A 15,365-nucleotide genomic window follows, 5' to 3' on the forward strand; every position below is an offset into this window, starting at 1 on the left:
CAAAAACAGCATTTTTTGAATCTGCCAAAACAAAATGGTTTTCATGTATATTCTATTTTTTGTGCCAATTTTTTTTTACTAACTTTACTAACATTTACTAAAGTGAATCAAGAAACATTAAAATAATATAAAAAGCATGTCATGACCTAAAATTGTAAAATTATTGGTTTCCATTGCTTGCCAGTGTTTGACTTTTTGGCTGAAAACTTTGGTCTTGGAGTCACTGGTAATGCACACCGTGAAGCATATTCATTATTCATGGGTAAAGAAGACCCTACAAAAAGATTGGCCCCAGTGCTACCAGGAGCATTGGAGATGTTTCTGGGGCCATCATACATGGACTGCCGTTTCCCATCTAATTGTCGTGGAACAATGGTTGCTTCATTTGATGTAGACTGATGGACAAATGGGTATGGAACACTTACCTCTCCAGTGGCTTTAGATGGCTTTAGAACTGGCTGTGAACTTTTGGAAAAACTATTTGGGGATGGAGAGAATGTTGTAGATGGCTCATAAGTGAGGGACTGGGTCTGAAAACTGGTAGGGGGTTGATAAGAAGTTTGTTTAGACTCTTCAGGGGAAACTGCTTCCTTAGCCTCTAGAGTGGAGTTGTAGGTAAAAAGTGAGGAGTTCAGTTGGTAAGGCTGATGTTTCATGACGTCCAGAACATTGAGATGTTTGGGTGGTGGATTCATCTTCTCCTTGCTTGCTTTAGGCTTTATCTTTGGACTAGTTGAAGGAGGGGGTTGTTTAACTGCTGCAAGGGGATAAAAGGGGGACAAAATAGGATTGTAGCACACTGGAGGTGGGGCACGGACATTAGAAGAGTATTTCCAAGTGCTTGGCATTGAAAATGTTGGTGATGAGGATCTTGCCTTGTTGGCTCGTACAGTCTCATCGTCCACCACAAATTTTTCCATACGGGACTGTCTACGAGCAAACAGTTCAGCTCCTTTTCCTTTAAGGTTCAGTCCCTCAAAATCACCTGTATCCGATGAATACCCTTTAGGAGAAGCTGATGGAGCCTTAGATGCCTGAAGATATGTGCCCAGGTGTTGGGGTGGACAGGAAGCAACAGAGTTACCATAATTTTGTGACCTTGATGTTTTAAACTGGGAAGGACCAGCATGGAGTGAATCTAGCTTATGTGCCTGATGTGGTTTTGGAGTCCAGGCTGATTGATGCCGATCTGGTGAGTGGGATGGAACCCAAGCAGGTGACGCCTGCTGTGATATCAGTTGAGATGATAATGAGGGCCGGGCTTTTCCAGCAGGCTGTAGCTTTGGTGGGTTTTGTTGGGGTACTGCCTGTACCTGGGTGTGCCTCATAACTGGAACTGAGCTTGATGCTGCAAGGGGATTCCTAGAAATGGCACAGCCCTCTGCGGACCAGGGAGGGTGAGCTGGGTTGATAACAGGTTTGGGTAGGACAGGTGGAGGGTTTTTCTGCTTGATCTTTGGAGCTTGCATGAAATTGCATGCTTCAGCACCCAGACTGAGAAAGTCATCTTCTGGAACTGACTCTGTTAAGGACTTCTGATCTCCTTTCTTTTGAAGCAGGGTCATTTCTTTTAAGTCTGTCTTGCTTGCTCCTCTCCTTTTAGTTTCTGGTAGGATCCCTCTTTTAATTGCTGGTATAGCAATACGTTCATCACGTGAAGCAATGATGTCTGATGTGGGGGACCAAACTTGTGGGGTTGTGTTTACTGGAACATTAACTTTGAATATGTTTTCAAGTTTCTTAGGTGATGGGCTTGAGACACCTCTGACTGGTGAAAAAGTTTTTTGGCCTTGATTATGACCACCAAGGAAGGGCTTAGCAGTTCTGTTGGGAACAAGGGGTCTTGGAACAGCCAAACCTTGGTATGGATCCAGACCATTCATACCATTTGCTGATTGTGGCAACATCTGTTGCTGAATTGGCTGCTCTTGATACTGCTGTTGTTGTCTTTCATAGACATCTTGTGAGGCTTGTGTACTTTCTTCTTGTGGAGGACACTTTACAATTTCACCTACTGGTTCCACAATTGCATCCACTGGTATGCCTTTTCGTCTCATTTCCTCTTGTTCTGCAGAAAGATCATCCATTCTTTGACGCCTCTTGGCAAACATAAAGACTCCCTTGCCTTTTGTCTGTGGAAGATGCTCCATTGTTTCCAACTTATACTCTGCCTGTGCTTAAAAATTCTGATGTAGCTCAAAACAGTCCGTTGGTTCTGATCAGTCGTCTTCTCAGAATAAACTTTTGAAGAGCGTGGCAATCTGACGTCCTGATTTACTTTGTAGTGTACTATCTTATTCTTGTCCTGAAATCTGTCTTCTAGAAGATGTACCGTAACTAACAAGTGTGAACCTTCTGACCCTTTGTTAACACTTCTTGAACATCAACACACCCTTGTTTTGGCAGCAGTAAAAACCAAAGCGTTATGTTTACTTTTAGAGTTGGCTTTTTCAGCTGTCTCACTGACTGTAACTCACTCCGTCTTAGTCCTGTGAAAGAAAATTCAAGACAAATAAATATATTTTAAAAAATGGCATGAAAATGATGAAGAATGGAAATTCATAACACAATATAGGAATTATTTAGACATTCATACATTAATGCATTTGGGACAACATGATGCAGCATGGGCTCATAGGCCACATACACAGTGCAGGTAAATTCAGTGGTCAGTTCACCTTTCAGTACTTAATCCTGTTCTGTAAGCACACAGTTCAGCAATTTACGGGAGGGACAACCACATTCTTAACTCATGAAGCAAGAAGTTGTCAAGTAGTGACAACCACATTTACACACATTATATGCAGTGTGTACGGAACTGAAGTGAACAACTAATTGTTAATGATGTATTTAAACATGCATCAAAGTTGTGTCTCTCTTCTGTACATGCGGTGCAAGAAATCACAGGGAACAAGGTACGTCTTGACTCATTAGTGTTGCCAGATCTTGCTAGAAAGAAAAAAGCAAATAAGATCAAGCCCATAATAAACTTATTTCCAAATACCATAATAACACAACCTGCACTAAACTGGATCGCTATATGAGCCATGTCCAAACAACACGTCCAAAGATACTTAATAAACGTGGCTTATAATAAGTGGACATGGTAACACTTAAAGAGCATGCTTTTCACACATAAACAAAACAAGACTGCTCAGTCGACGGTAGTTTAGTGTTCATTGAACATAACGAGTCTTTGGTCGCTGTAATATTACTTTGGTAAAAAATAATATATCGGCTATCAAACGTGCAAGATGCCAGAACATTGCTATGGTTACCACAGTGTCAATCATCATAATTTCGAGAGTGAGTTCAGTTCTATACACACACAAAACAATAATTTTCATATTTTCAATAAATTAAAAAAATGAAAATTCTATCAGTAATTACTCACCCTCATGTTATTCCAAACCCGTTAGACATTCGTTCATCTTCGGAACACAATTAAGATATTTTTGATGAAATCTGAGAGCTGGCTCACTCCTTCCGTCTATGTAATTTCATTCTGCCGGCCAAGAAAAGTTAGTAAAAATATTGTTAAAATAGTCCAAGTGACTACAGTGGCTCAACCTAAAGTTTATCAAGCGACGAGAATACTTTTTGTGCGCAAAAAACAAACCAAAATAATGACTTTATTCAACTATTAATTTTCTCCTGTGTTGGCCTCTGACGTGAGTTCACGAGAACGCCGTGACACATGCGCGAGAACTGAGAAGATGACGCTCACGATCATTTGATGGGAAAGTGTGAAAGCTAAGCCATTCATTTTGCAGCATTGGTAAGGCACTTTTACATGTCCTCGTTGGTTTCTCACGGTTCGGACATCCAGGAAATGCACGCTTTAGAACCATTTTAAACACTAGATCGAGACCCATCTGCATCATCTTCGCAGTTCTCGCGCATGCGTCGTGGCGCTCTCGTGAACTCACGTCAGAGGCCAACACAGAAGAAAATGAATAGTTGAATAAAGTTGTAATTGTTTTAGCGGACAAAAAGTATTCTCGTCGCTTGATAAACTTAAGGTTGAACCATTGTAGTCACTTGGACTATTTTAACAATGTTTTTACTAACTTTTGTGGGCCGGCAGAATGAAATTACATATAAGCCTCTGAAGGAGTGAGCCAGCTCTCAGATTTCATCAAAAATATCTTACATTGTGTTCTGAAGATGAACGAAAGTCTTACAGGGTTGGATCACCATGAGGGTGAGTAATTACTGACAGAATTTTCATTTTTGGGTGAACTAACCCTTTAAATGCAGTTGTCACTCCTGAAATTTGTGTATGTGGCCATAGTGCACCTTGAAATTTGCATAAGTCATCTCATATGTAATTACCATATTGTGTTTAGACACAACTATTATTTCAAAGTATTGATAAGATAATGTATCATTACATTCCAATATTGTATCGTATTATTGAAGTGCAGTTTAGATAAGAACATTTCAATTAAGTGAGGTCTTTTATCGTCTTGGCTTACAATGATCAATTTCTCTGTTTAACTCAAATCCTTAAAAAACTTCATCACACAAGCCTCAGTAGAACATTGTTAGCTGGGTTAGTTGAAACTCATTAAAACTTTAGGTCTAACCATTTTTAATTCACTAATTTAAAATTAATTCCACCAATCTTGTCTCTATCAGACACATTTAAATCAAAACAATTCTGACTGCATTAATACAGCTTTAAATAAGAAAAATCCACGAGGCAATGCCTCAAGTTGTTCAGGAGAAAATGGAGAAAATCTATCTTCACAACTTTGTAAAAAAAAACACATGATTTTCTAATGCTGACATGTAGCTTTCTAACATTCAGTTTAGTCCAAAGCACCCTGACTTTCCGAAAGCTTTTTTAGGTAAACAAACATTGCAAGAGGTCATAAAACCCCGTAGCTATAAAGTGCTTCTGTGCAAACTGTGTCAGTGCTACTGCTAAAACTGTGGTGGGGTGGCAGGACTAAGGGAACAAGTGAGTAAAATTACAAGTAAAATTAAAGCTGCAAGCAGCATTTAGCGGTGTTCAAGCAGTTAAGGCCTTTAAGGCCGTTAAGCACAAAAGCATCAAAAGACATTAAGTTTTATGTAGCAAGCGTTTAACCATTGACATCATAGATGAAATAGACCATGTTTTAGCATGATTTACCATGATATACCAAATTTAGTGTGATTTTTCATGATCTACCATGTTCCAGTATGATTTACCATGAATCTAGCATGATTTACCACAGTTTACCAGGTTTTACCATGTTATAGGATGATTTACCGTGATATGCCACATTGTAGAATGATTTACCAGGATCGTAGCATGATTTACCATGATTCATCACATTGCTAGCATGATTTGCCATGATACACCATGTAATAGTATTTTTTACTATGATTTACCATGTTTCTATCGTGATTTACCATGATTGCCCACATTGCTGCATTGATGTGAAGTGCCAATAAAAATGAAGTGATAAACTCTGACAAAAAATGATTGTGTTATAATAGTTAACATGGAAAAACTGGTTTGCTTTAGTGCTTTGATTTACTGTTGAAAATCAAGTGTGTCAAAATGAGAGTGAGCCAATAAGTGGTCTTCTACTGCCCTCTGCTGGCCATTCTACTCATTAATAAAGTGTTTTCACAGGTGCTTTTGCACTCATATGTAGACATTTGCTCACACACACACACACACACACACAAAGTCATTATGAAAATATATTTTAATGGTCTATAAGCATTTCATGTCTTTGCAAGCTATTAATCAGATTATTCAGAATTTATTCAGAAACATGGGACTACACACACACACATTCTATTGTAGATTAAACTGTCTCATTCAGGGTTCACATTTGTCAATGTGACAATGAATTTTGACTAAATGTGATTGTAAATGTTAAAATAGTGATTATGTTAATTCTAAAAATGAATTATAGAACAATGATAGTCAGCATTATGACAAAATTACTATTTTAAACAGCAGGGGGCAGTAAAACACCACTTATTGGCTTAATATGCCACTATATTCATATAATTTTCACCTTTTTAACTGTTATAGAGGCAAATTTTGTCCGATCTGTCTAAAATTTGTCAAGCTTGTTTAGAGTGATATGTCCTGACCTTTTTTTAAGAAGATCTGAGCATTCATTGAAGAGATATAGGTTTTTGGGGACATTTGGTCAAGGCTACATATTGAAGTGACCCTATTATAGCCATCCAAATTAAGATGTTATACCTTTTCTGATCATTATTGATCTAGAGAGTCCCGAGAATTGTACTGCACTGGTTTTAAACATTATGATATGAAAAGTATACGATCATAGATGGAAAAGACCATTTACAGCCAATACAGGCAATTTACCATAGGAAATATATGGTTTTAAAGCTTTTTAACAGTTATAGCGCCACCTATGGTCCGATCTCCATGAAACTTTGCATGCTTCCTCACCATGGTATGACACATATTCTCATCAATTTTTGTCAAGTTCTGCGTTTTCATTTACGATTTATAGGCTTTTGAGTGTATTTTGACACGCCCCTCTTCTAAATGACCCTGTTACAGTGAACCAAAGGGCAAAGTTCAACTTTTTTTTGATAATTATTGATCTAGAGCGTCCAGAGAATTGTCCTAGACTGGTCTGGTTTTGATCGGGCGAAAAACCAGGGACTAGTTCGCAAAAGTAGGTTTTTAACATATTCGTGAATATTTAATGAACGATTTGATTGACAGCAATGGTTCTAGAGGCAAAGTTGTTCACCATGAGGAGATCTATCAAATGATATGCATTTTGGGGGGATGTGTGCAACACCACGTGATTACAGAGCCATAAAACTCGTTAGCGCCAACTAGTGGCCGATTTCTTTCAAAACTCTTACAGACCTCTCAGGCCATGAGTCGAACATGTCCATCGAGTTTCGTTCCGATTGGCCTCCGTTAACCTCGTCTCATAGGGGCTCAAACTTCATTGGTCGATGGCGGCCATGTTTTTTGAGATACGTCAATGTCCTCATAGATATACATGGGGCCTTGGACCAAGACACTGCATACCAATTTTCAAGTCAATCGGACTAACGGTCAGTCCTTTATATGTTTTTTTCATGTTATAGCGCCACCTAGTGTTCGATCATCGCGATTTTTTTACTGTGACCTCAGATTGAAGTCATGCACATGTGTACCAAGTTTGGTGAGCCTATCTAATTTACTTCTGGAGTTATAGCCATTTTAGAAAAATAGGCTCCTCCCACAACGTTCTTTTTGCGCCCCCTAGCGACCGGAAATCGAAATTTCAACTTTTTTTCGATTATAATTTATGTTCAGACTCCACAGAACATTTGTGCACTGGTTTGGTTCCGATCGGGCGAAAAATCAGGGACTAGTTTGCAAAAGTCGTTTTTTGACAAAATTCAAAATGGCGGAAAATCTATCATGACGCAAATGAAATCGGAGATATACGTTTTTTAAGTCAGGAGTCCAGCTTTCCAATGATATAAGACACTTGAGTCTACGACTTACGGTCTAGGAGTTATGAGCAGTTTTGCGCAATTGGTTGCTATAGCGCCACCTATGGGCCAATCGGGCTCATAATTTGATAAGCTCTCCTCGATTTTTGTACTACCATCTGACAAAGTTTCAAGTCTCTAGCATTTACGGTTTGGGCTGCACGATGCGTTTTACGGCGGAAGAATAATAATAAAAATAATTAAAGCTGCAAGCAGCATTTAGCGGTGTTCAAGCATTTAAGGCCTTTAAGGCCGTTAAGCACAAAAGCATCAAAAGACATTAAGTTGTATATAGCAAGCATTTAACCACTGAGATCATAGACCATGTTTTAGCATGATTTACCATGATATACCACATTTCAGTGTGATTTTTCCTTATTTACAATGTTCCAGTATGATTTACCATGAATCTAGCATAATTTACCATAGTTTACCATGATATACCAAGTTCTAGTATGATTCGCCATGATTTATCCTGTTCTAGCATGATTTACCACAATTGAACATATTCTAGTATGATTTAATATGATTCTAGCATGATTTACCATGTTATAGGATGATTTACCATGATATACCACATTCTAGAATGATTTACCGCAGGATTGTAGCATGATTTGCCATGATACACCATGTAATAGTATTGTTTACAATGATTTACCATGTTTCTATTGTGATTTACCATGATGCACCATATTGCTAGCATTAATATGAAGTGTCAATAAAAATGAAGTGATAAACTTTGACAAAATATGATTGTGTTATAATAGTTAACATGGAAAAACTGGTTTGCTTTAGTGCAGAAAACTGGTGAAAATCAAGTGAGTCAAAATGAAAGTGATGCAGTGTGTAACTTGTGTGAACTTGACGGCAGAAAAATCCCAGCATTCAATTCGGCATTCGAGGAAGGAGAGGCAGGTCAATACAGTATTTCGTTTTTCTACAATTACGTACACTATTTCATCACTAAATTCACTTCGGAGAACATTTGATGCGAGAAATCAACTGTCTAGATTTCAAATATTGGCATTTTTACGAAAATGTATGGCTAATCGAAAATGTGCTCAAACGTTTTCGGAAGTGAGAATCTCCATAAGCGCCTGCGGGTGTAACGTTAGCTATCGAGCCAACCGGCCAGTTTGCTCACAGACTCGTTTTTCCCCACAGCCAAGAGACCATTGCAGCCTGGCTGTTATCGTCAATAATTCTCGTTATGTTTGGGTACTGCAGACGGCGTCTGTGCGGGGGTATTATTGCGCAATACCAGCAAGAACACATCGTCTCAAACTGTCAGCAGCGTTCTGTGTGCTCGTCACCTTGTGAGTTCATTCTTCCAAGTACAACTAGCAAGAGCTTTCTCCCGAAGAACACAAGTCCGTTCTTTGCATTCTTGGTTTTGAGAAACACCCAAAGACTAGGCGAGAACAGTAACACTGAAAAGGGTCGAATCGCTGATCAGTTGCAGCTGGCGCGTTGATCAGAGCGCACGTGCTGATCAGCTGCATTGATCAGCGACCACGCACACACACACACAACAAGACGAGAAAGGAGACAGCGAATTCATAAACCGTGACATTGTCTCTCTCACTGTCAAAAGAATATCTAAATAAGATACTTTTAGTTGTTATTATCTTGTTCTGAGTTATGTTGAAGGGATATGGAAATATAGCTCTGTTGTGAATAGGCCCTATGCTATAATTACGGGCTACTGATATTATTATTTATAAATGTATAATTAAACTTTTTTAAATGTACAGTTTGGTGTTGTTTTGTTTTTAAAAGATATCCTAATACAACAAATGCATTAATCTCTCAATTGGGTATTTATCATTAAAGATATAGAGTTTGCAATCTAACGGTCAAAATGACCGCTTGTGGCAGTTCTAGTAGTTATGGAATTCTGGCACTTCTAGTGTTAACGTTAGTTAATACAAATCCAGCTGTTCATTGTTAGTTCAGGCAAAGAACGTATATTGACAAGAAGTGAAAGCCAATAGAACGTTCCATTGCAACACCAGCGCCCAGCAGCAGCCCTACGCGTCCGCCATTTTGGGGTGAAAGCGACTCGGCAGTCATATATTGTACATATATTTAGTCCAGTGCAGAGGTCATTTTTAGGTTGAAATAATTAGGTGATTATTTTAATTCACAACAGTTAACGTTATATCCGTTAAAAAGAAGTTGCTACTAGGCTTTTCCCCCACATAACTTGAGACAGGGAAGTTCAAGGATTTGATTAATTATATTAATCTCTACATTAAGTGTGACAGGTAAGAAGAATAAAGTGATGTAAGTTCATAAAGTTATAACGTTAGACCGTTTCCCAGGAGGTACACATAACCTTACATACAAAAATAAGTTCAATGAAATAAACGAATTCAGCAAATAAATGTAATTGTACTAAAATGTAAATGTTGGACAATAAATATATAACAGCAATAGAATAGCTTTACACTACAGTAAACTGTTTTTTTTGCAGTACTATTTTATATTAATTTTCTTCTTCAGAACCGGTGCCCAGTTAACCAATTCCCTGGAACCGTTAGTATGCCTGCTTAACGATTCCGCTTATCGGTTCCGCTCGTTGCAAATGTGTCATGACGTCACACACGCGCTGCGTTATTTTGATTCAGAACGCATCAAACATAACATCGAGGCAGAAGCGCTCGTTTGGTTATATTTCACGCGAAAAGACGACAATATATGAGGTGCCGTCTAGGGCTTAAATCAAACTTCATTCACGCACACATATATGAAACACTTACATATACACGTATACTAAGTAGTCAAACATACATGTATACTGCTGAATGCTCAAACAAATACATATGAAATGCACAACGACACACCTAAAGTCGCTCACGCATACATGCAAACTCTACACACGAGATGCGCGAAACTCTCCAGGCACATACTCATATGAGACGCGCGCGCGCACACACAAACTCATATGAGACGCGCGCGCACACACAAACTCTGCACGCACCTACTCATATGAGACGCGCGCGCGCACACACACACAAACTCATATGAGACGCGCGCGCACACACAAACTCTCCACGCACATACTCATATGAGACGCGAGCACACACACACTCAAACTCGCGCACATGCTCAATGAGAGTATGACGGCGCCTCATAACAATATGGTCACTTGCTGCAACACCTGTAAAATTTCCATTTCGTCAAAGGGGGGGGGGGGGGGGGGGGGCCTCCAATATGCAGAAACATTTGGCCACACATCATGAACAGACTTTAGTCCCATGAAACTTAAACTGGAATGTCACTGTTTCTGTCACTGCGACTTCACGAATGGGTGAACACGCGAACGCACACACACACACACACATCACTTTTGAAGTAAAATTGAGGATGCAGTGCATGTAATGCATCGAGATATCAAATTGAACTGAATCGATGACATGATAATCGGAATCGAACCGAACCGTGAGACCATTGTAGGTTCACACCCCTAATACTCTGTGCTGTGTCAGCGAGTTAATAATAATTAACAAACAAAATAAGTTATAAGTTCAATAAGTTAATACAAACAAACTAATTTGTACTTATTCCCTCACCCAATGAGAATCGATAAGAGAATCGATAAGGAATCGAATCGATAAGCAATATCGATAATGGAATCGGAATCGTTAAATTCTTATCAATTCCCATCCCTAATCAAGTGTGTCAAAATGAAAGTGAGCCAATAAGTGGTCTTCTACTGCCCTCTGCTGGTCACACAAGTGCTTCATATGTAGACATATGCTTACACACACACACACGGGATATGTTATTGTGAAAATCTCTTTTAATGGTGTATAAGCATGCATTTAACATATTTCTTTGTGATGTAATAATATAAAACTATATTAAAACTAATAAAAAAATAGCTTTAAGCGTTTGTTTGTTAGCCAATGCTGAAAGCAGACAAAAAAGATTAAAAATGTCGGTAACACTTTACAATAAGGTTCATTTATTAAACAGTAGTTAATGTATTAACATGAACCATGAGCAATACATTTGTTACTGTTTTTGTTCATCTTTGTTAACATTAGTTAATACAAATCCAGCTGTTCATTGTTAGTTTATGTTAGTTCACAGTGCATTAACTAATGTTAACAAGATTTTAATAAAGTATTTGTAAATGTTGAAATTAACATTAACAAAGATTAACAAATGCTGAAGGAGTATTGTTCATTCTTAGTTAATGTTAACTACATTAGTTAACATTAACTAAGAATTCGTCGCGGGGGGCGTTCCCGAGCCCCGCGACGATAGATTTGGATCAAGAACCCCGAGAGAACCTTACCATCAAAATTTGAGCGTGCAGCGACTTTCTGTTTTCGAGTTATGAGTGAATTTGTACTTGGGGGGCGTGGCCCAACGTTATACTTTCGTTTTCAGCCTTCCTGTGACACAATTGTAAATAGTAATAAATAAAATAAATAAATGCAGTCCATAATACTCCAATAGATGAATTTGGACAAAATGTGATTGTAAATGTGAAAATAATGATTTAATAAAGTCTACATTTCAATTATATATAACAATATTAGGGAGTAGTATGATGAAATGACAGCAGGGGGCAGTAAAATACCACTTATTGGCTGTTATAGCCATCCAAAATCTTTTAGCCATCCAATTTACACTATTATAGCCATTCAAATGAAAAAATGATACCTTTTCTGATAATTATTGATCTAGAGAGTCCAGATAATTGTACTGCACTGGTTTTAAAAATTAAGATATGAAAATTTTACAATCATAGATGGAAAAGGCCATTTACAGCCAATACAGGCAATTTACCATAGGAAATGCATGGTTTTAAAGCTTTTCAACAGTTATAGCGCCACCTATTGTCCGATCTCCATGAAACTTTGCATGCTTCTTCACCATGGTATGACACATATGCTCATCAATTTTTGTCAAGTTCTGAGTTTTTATTTATGATTTATAGGCTTTTGAGTGTATTTGGACACGCCCCTTTTCTAAATGACCCTATTATAGCCATACGAAAAATGCAAAAGTTCAACTTTTTTTCGATAATTATTGATCTAGAGAGTCCAGAGAATTGACCTAGACTGGTCTGGTTCCGATTGGGCGAAAAACCAGGGACTAGTTCGCAAAAGTAGGTTTTTAACATATTCGTGAATATTTAATGAACGATTTAATTGACAGCAATGGTTCTAGAGGCAAAGTTGTTTAGCATGAGGAGATCTATCAAATGATATGCATATTGTGGGGATGTGTGCAACACCACGTGATTACAGAGCCGTAAAACTCGTTAGCGCCAACTAGTGGCCGATTTCTTTCAAAACTCTTACAGACCTCTTGGGCTATGAGTTGAACATGCCCATCGAGTTTCGTTCCGATCGGCCTTCGTTAACCTTGTCTAATAGGTGCTCAAATTCATTGGCCAATGGCGGCCATGTTTTTTGAGTTACGCCAATTTCCTCATACACATACATGGGGCCTTGGACCAAGACACTGCATACCAATTTTCAAGTCAATCGGACTAACGGTCAGGTGGTCATAGCCCTTTTTATGTTTTTTTAATGTTATAGCGCCACCTAGTGTTCGATCGTCGCGATCTTTTTACTGTGACCTCAGACTGTCCTCATACACATGTCTCTTGAGTTTGGTGAAGATATCTCATTTACTTTTCGAGTTATAGCCATTTTAGTAAAATAGGCTCCTCCCACAACGATCATTTTACTCCCCCTAGCGACCGGAAATCGAAAATTCAACTTTTTTTCGATAACGATTGATAATCAGACTCCAGAGAACATGTATGCATTTGTTTGGTTTTGATCGGGCGAAAAACCAGGGACTAGTTCGCAAAATTAGGTTTTTGACAAAATTCAAAATGGCGGAAAAATTTGCATACCGGAAATGAAATCGGAGATATACGTTTTTTACTTCAGGCCTCCAGCTTTCCAATGATATAAGACACTTGAGTCTACGACATACGGATTAGGAGTTATGAGCAGTTTCGCGCAATTGGTTGCTATAGCGCCACCTATGGGCCAATCGGGCTCATAATTTGATAACCTCTCCTCGATTTTTGTACTACCATCTGACAAAGTTTCAACTCTCCAGCACTTACGGTTTGGGCTGCACGATGCGTTTTACAGGAGAATAATAATAATAATAATAATAATAAAAATCAGTACAAATACAATAGGTTTTCAGCACTTCGTGCTTGAACACCTAATTAAAGCTGCTAGCAGCATTTAGCGGTGTTCAAGCAGTTAAGGCCTTTAAGGCCGTTAAGCACAAAAGCATCAAAAGACATTAAGTTTTATGTAGCAAGCATTTAACCATTGACATCATAGATGGAATAGACCATGTTTTAGCATGATTTACCATGATATACCAAATTTAGTGTGATTTTTCATGATCTACCATGTTCCAGTATGATTTATCATGAATCTAGCATGATTTACCACAGTTTACCATCATTTACCATGTTATAGGATGATTTACCATGATATACCACATTCTAGAATGATTTACCAGGATTGTAGCATGATTTACCATGATTCATCACATTGCTAGCATGATTTGCCATGATCCACCATGTAATAGTATTTTTTACTATGATTTACCATGTTTCTATCGTGATTTACCATGATTTACCACATTGCTGCATTGATGTGAAGGGCCAATAAAAATGAAGTGATAAACTCTGACAAAAAATGATTGTGTTATAATAGTTAACATGGAAAAACTGGTTTGCTTTAGTGCTGTGATTTACTGGTGAAAATCAAGTGTGTCAAAATGAAAGTGAGCCAATAAGTGGTCTTCTACTGCCCTCTGCTGGCCACTGTACTTATTAATAAAGTGTTTTCACAAGTGCTTTTGCATTCATATGTAGACATATGCTTACACACACACACACACACACACACATGGGATATGTTATTGTGAAAATCTCTTTTAATGGTGTATAAGCATGCATTTCACATATTTCTTTGTGATGTAATAATATAAAACTATATTAAAACTAATAAAAAAATTGCTTTAAGCGTTTGTTTGTTAGCCAATGCTGAAAGCTGATAAAAAAGATTAAAAATGTCGGTAACACTTTACAATAAGGTTCATTTATTAAACATTAGTTAATGTATTAATTAACATGAACTAACCATGAGCAATACATTTGTTCCTGTTTTTGTTCATCTTTGTTAACACTAGAATGGCCACGACGGTCATTTTGACCGTTTTGAATTTTATATCTGCAATAACTTTGTTGAAAAAAAAAAAAAATCTCCTGCTGGTACCTGACTTTTCCTAAAAGTGTCTGTATTTTCATTTAAAATGTTTTTAATATAAATTACACATAAGGCAAACAAACAAATGAACATATTTACCTATTTCGGCCATAGACGGTCATATTGACCGCACTGAATTTCGCGGTATTCTTTTGTTACATTTCTCGCGGTTGACCTTTGTCTATTAGGAAATAATCAGAAGATTCAATTGCAAAATGACAGATATGTTTATTGAGAGCTGGTCAGATGCTGGGAGAGTTAAGGTGTGCAAATGTCCGGTATGAAGCCCTTGGCAGCACAGGGACGCTGGAGTGAGTGCTGAACCAGGAGTGTTGAACACGGGATGACACACGGAAAACGTATACAGGCAGGGAACAAACACGCAGGAAAAATCCACAACGATCTGACAAAGGGCCTTTCTCAATCTGTGTTCTTGTCTGTACTTGTGTCCTTGTGTTCTTGTGAAACGTCATCTTTTGTGGCCCAAGTACTGTCCCAATACACAAGTTTGCATTTTGGCAAGAACAGTTAAAAATCCCGGATGTGTTCTTGACACGCCCATTTTACCAAGGATGCATCGGTTGGTAACTTGTGTTGACTTGACGGCAGAAATAT

The 15,365-nt window shown here is 38.1% G+C and overlaps 1 protein-coding gene across 1 annotated transcript in view; it reads right to left on the minus strand.

Annotated features, from left to right (window-relative positions):
• The window catches only part of synpo2b (synaptopodin 2b), a 53,662-nt gene that overhangs the window by 2,526 nt on the left and 35,771 nt on the right, over positions 1-15,365 (minus strand). Inside the window, 1 exon segment of the mRNA XM_056265113.1 lies at positions 426-2,489. Within this exon segment, the coding sequence (XP_056121088.1) occupies positions 426-2,384 (1,959 nt within the window). The 5' untranslated portion in view covers positions 2,385-2,489.

This window comes from Rhinichthys klamathensis, unplaced genomic scaffold (assembly GCF_029890125.1).
Source record: "Rhinichthys klamathensis goyatoka isolate OS25496 unplaced genomic scaffold, OSU_Roscu_1.1 h1tg000229l_1, whole genome shotgun sequence".
Taxonomy (NCBI): Eukaryota; Metazoa; Chordata; class Actinopteri; order Cypriniformes; family Leuciscidae; genus Rhinichthys; species Rhinichthys klamathensis.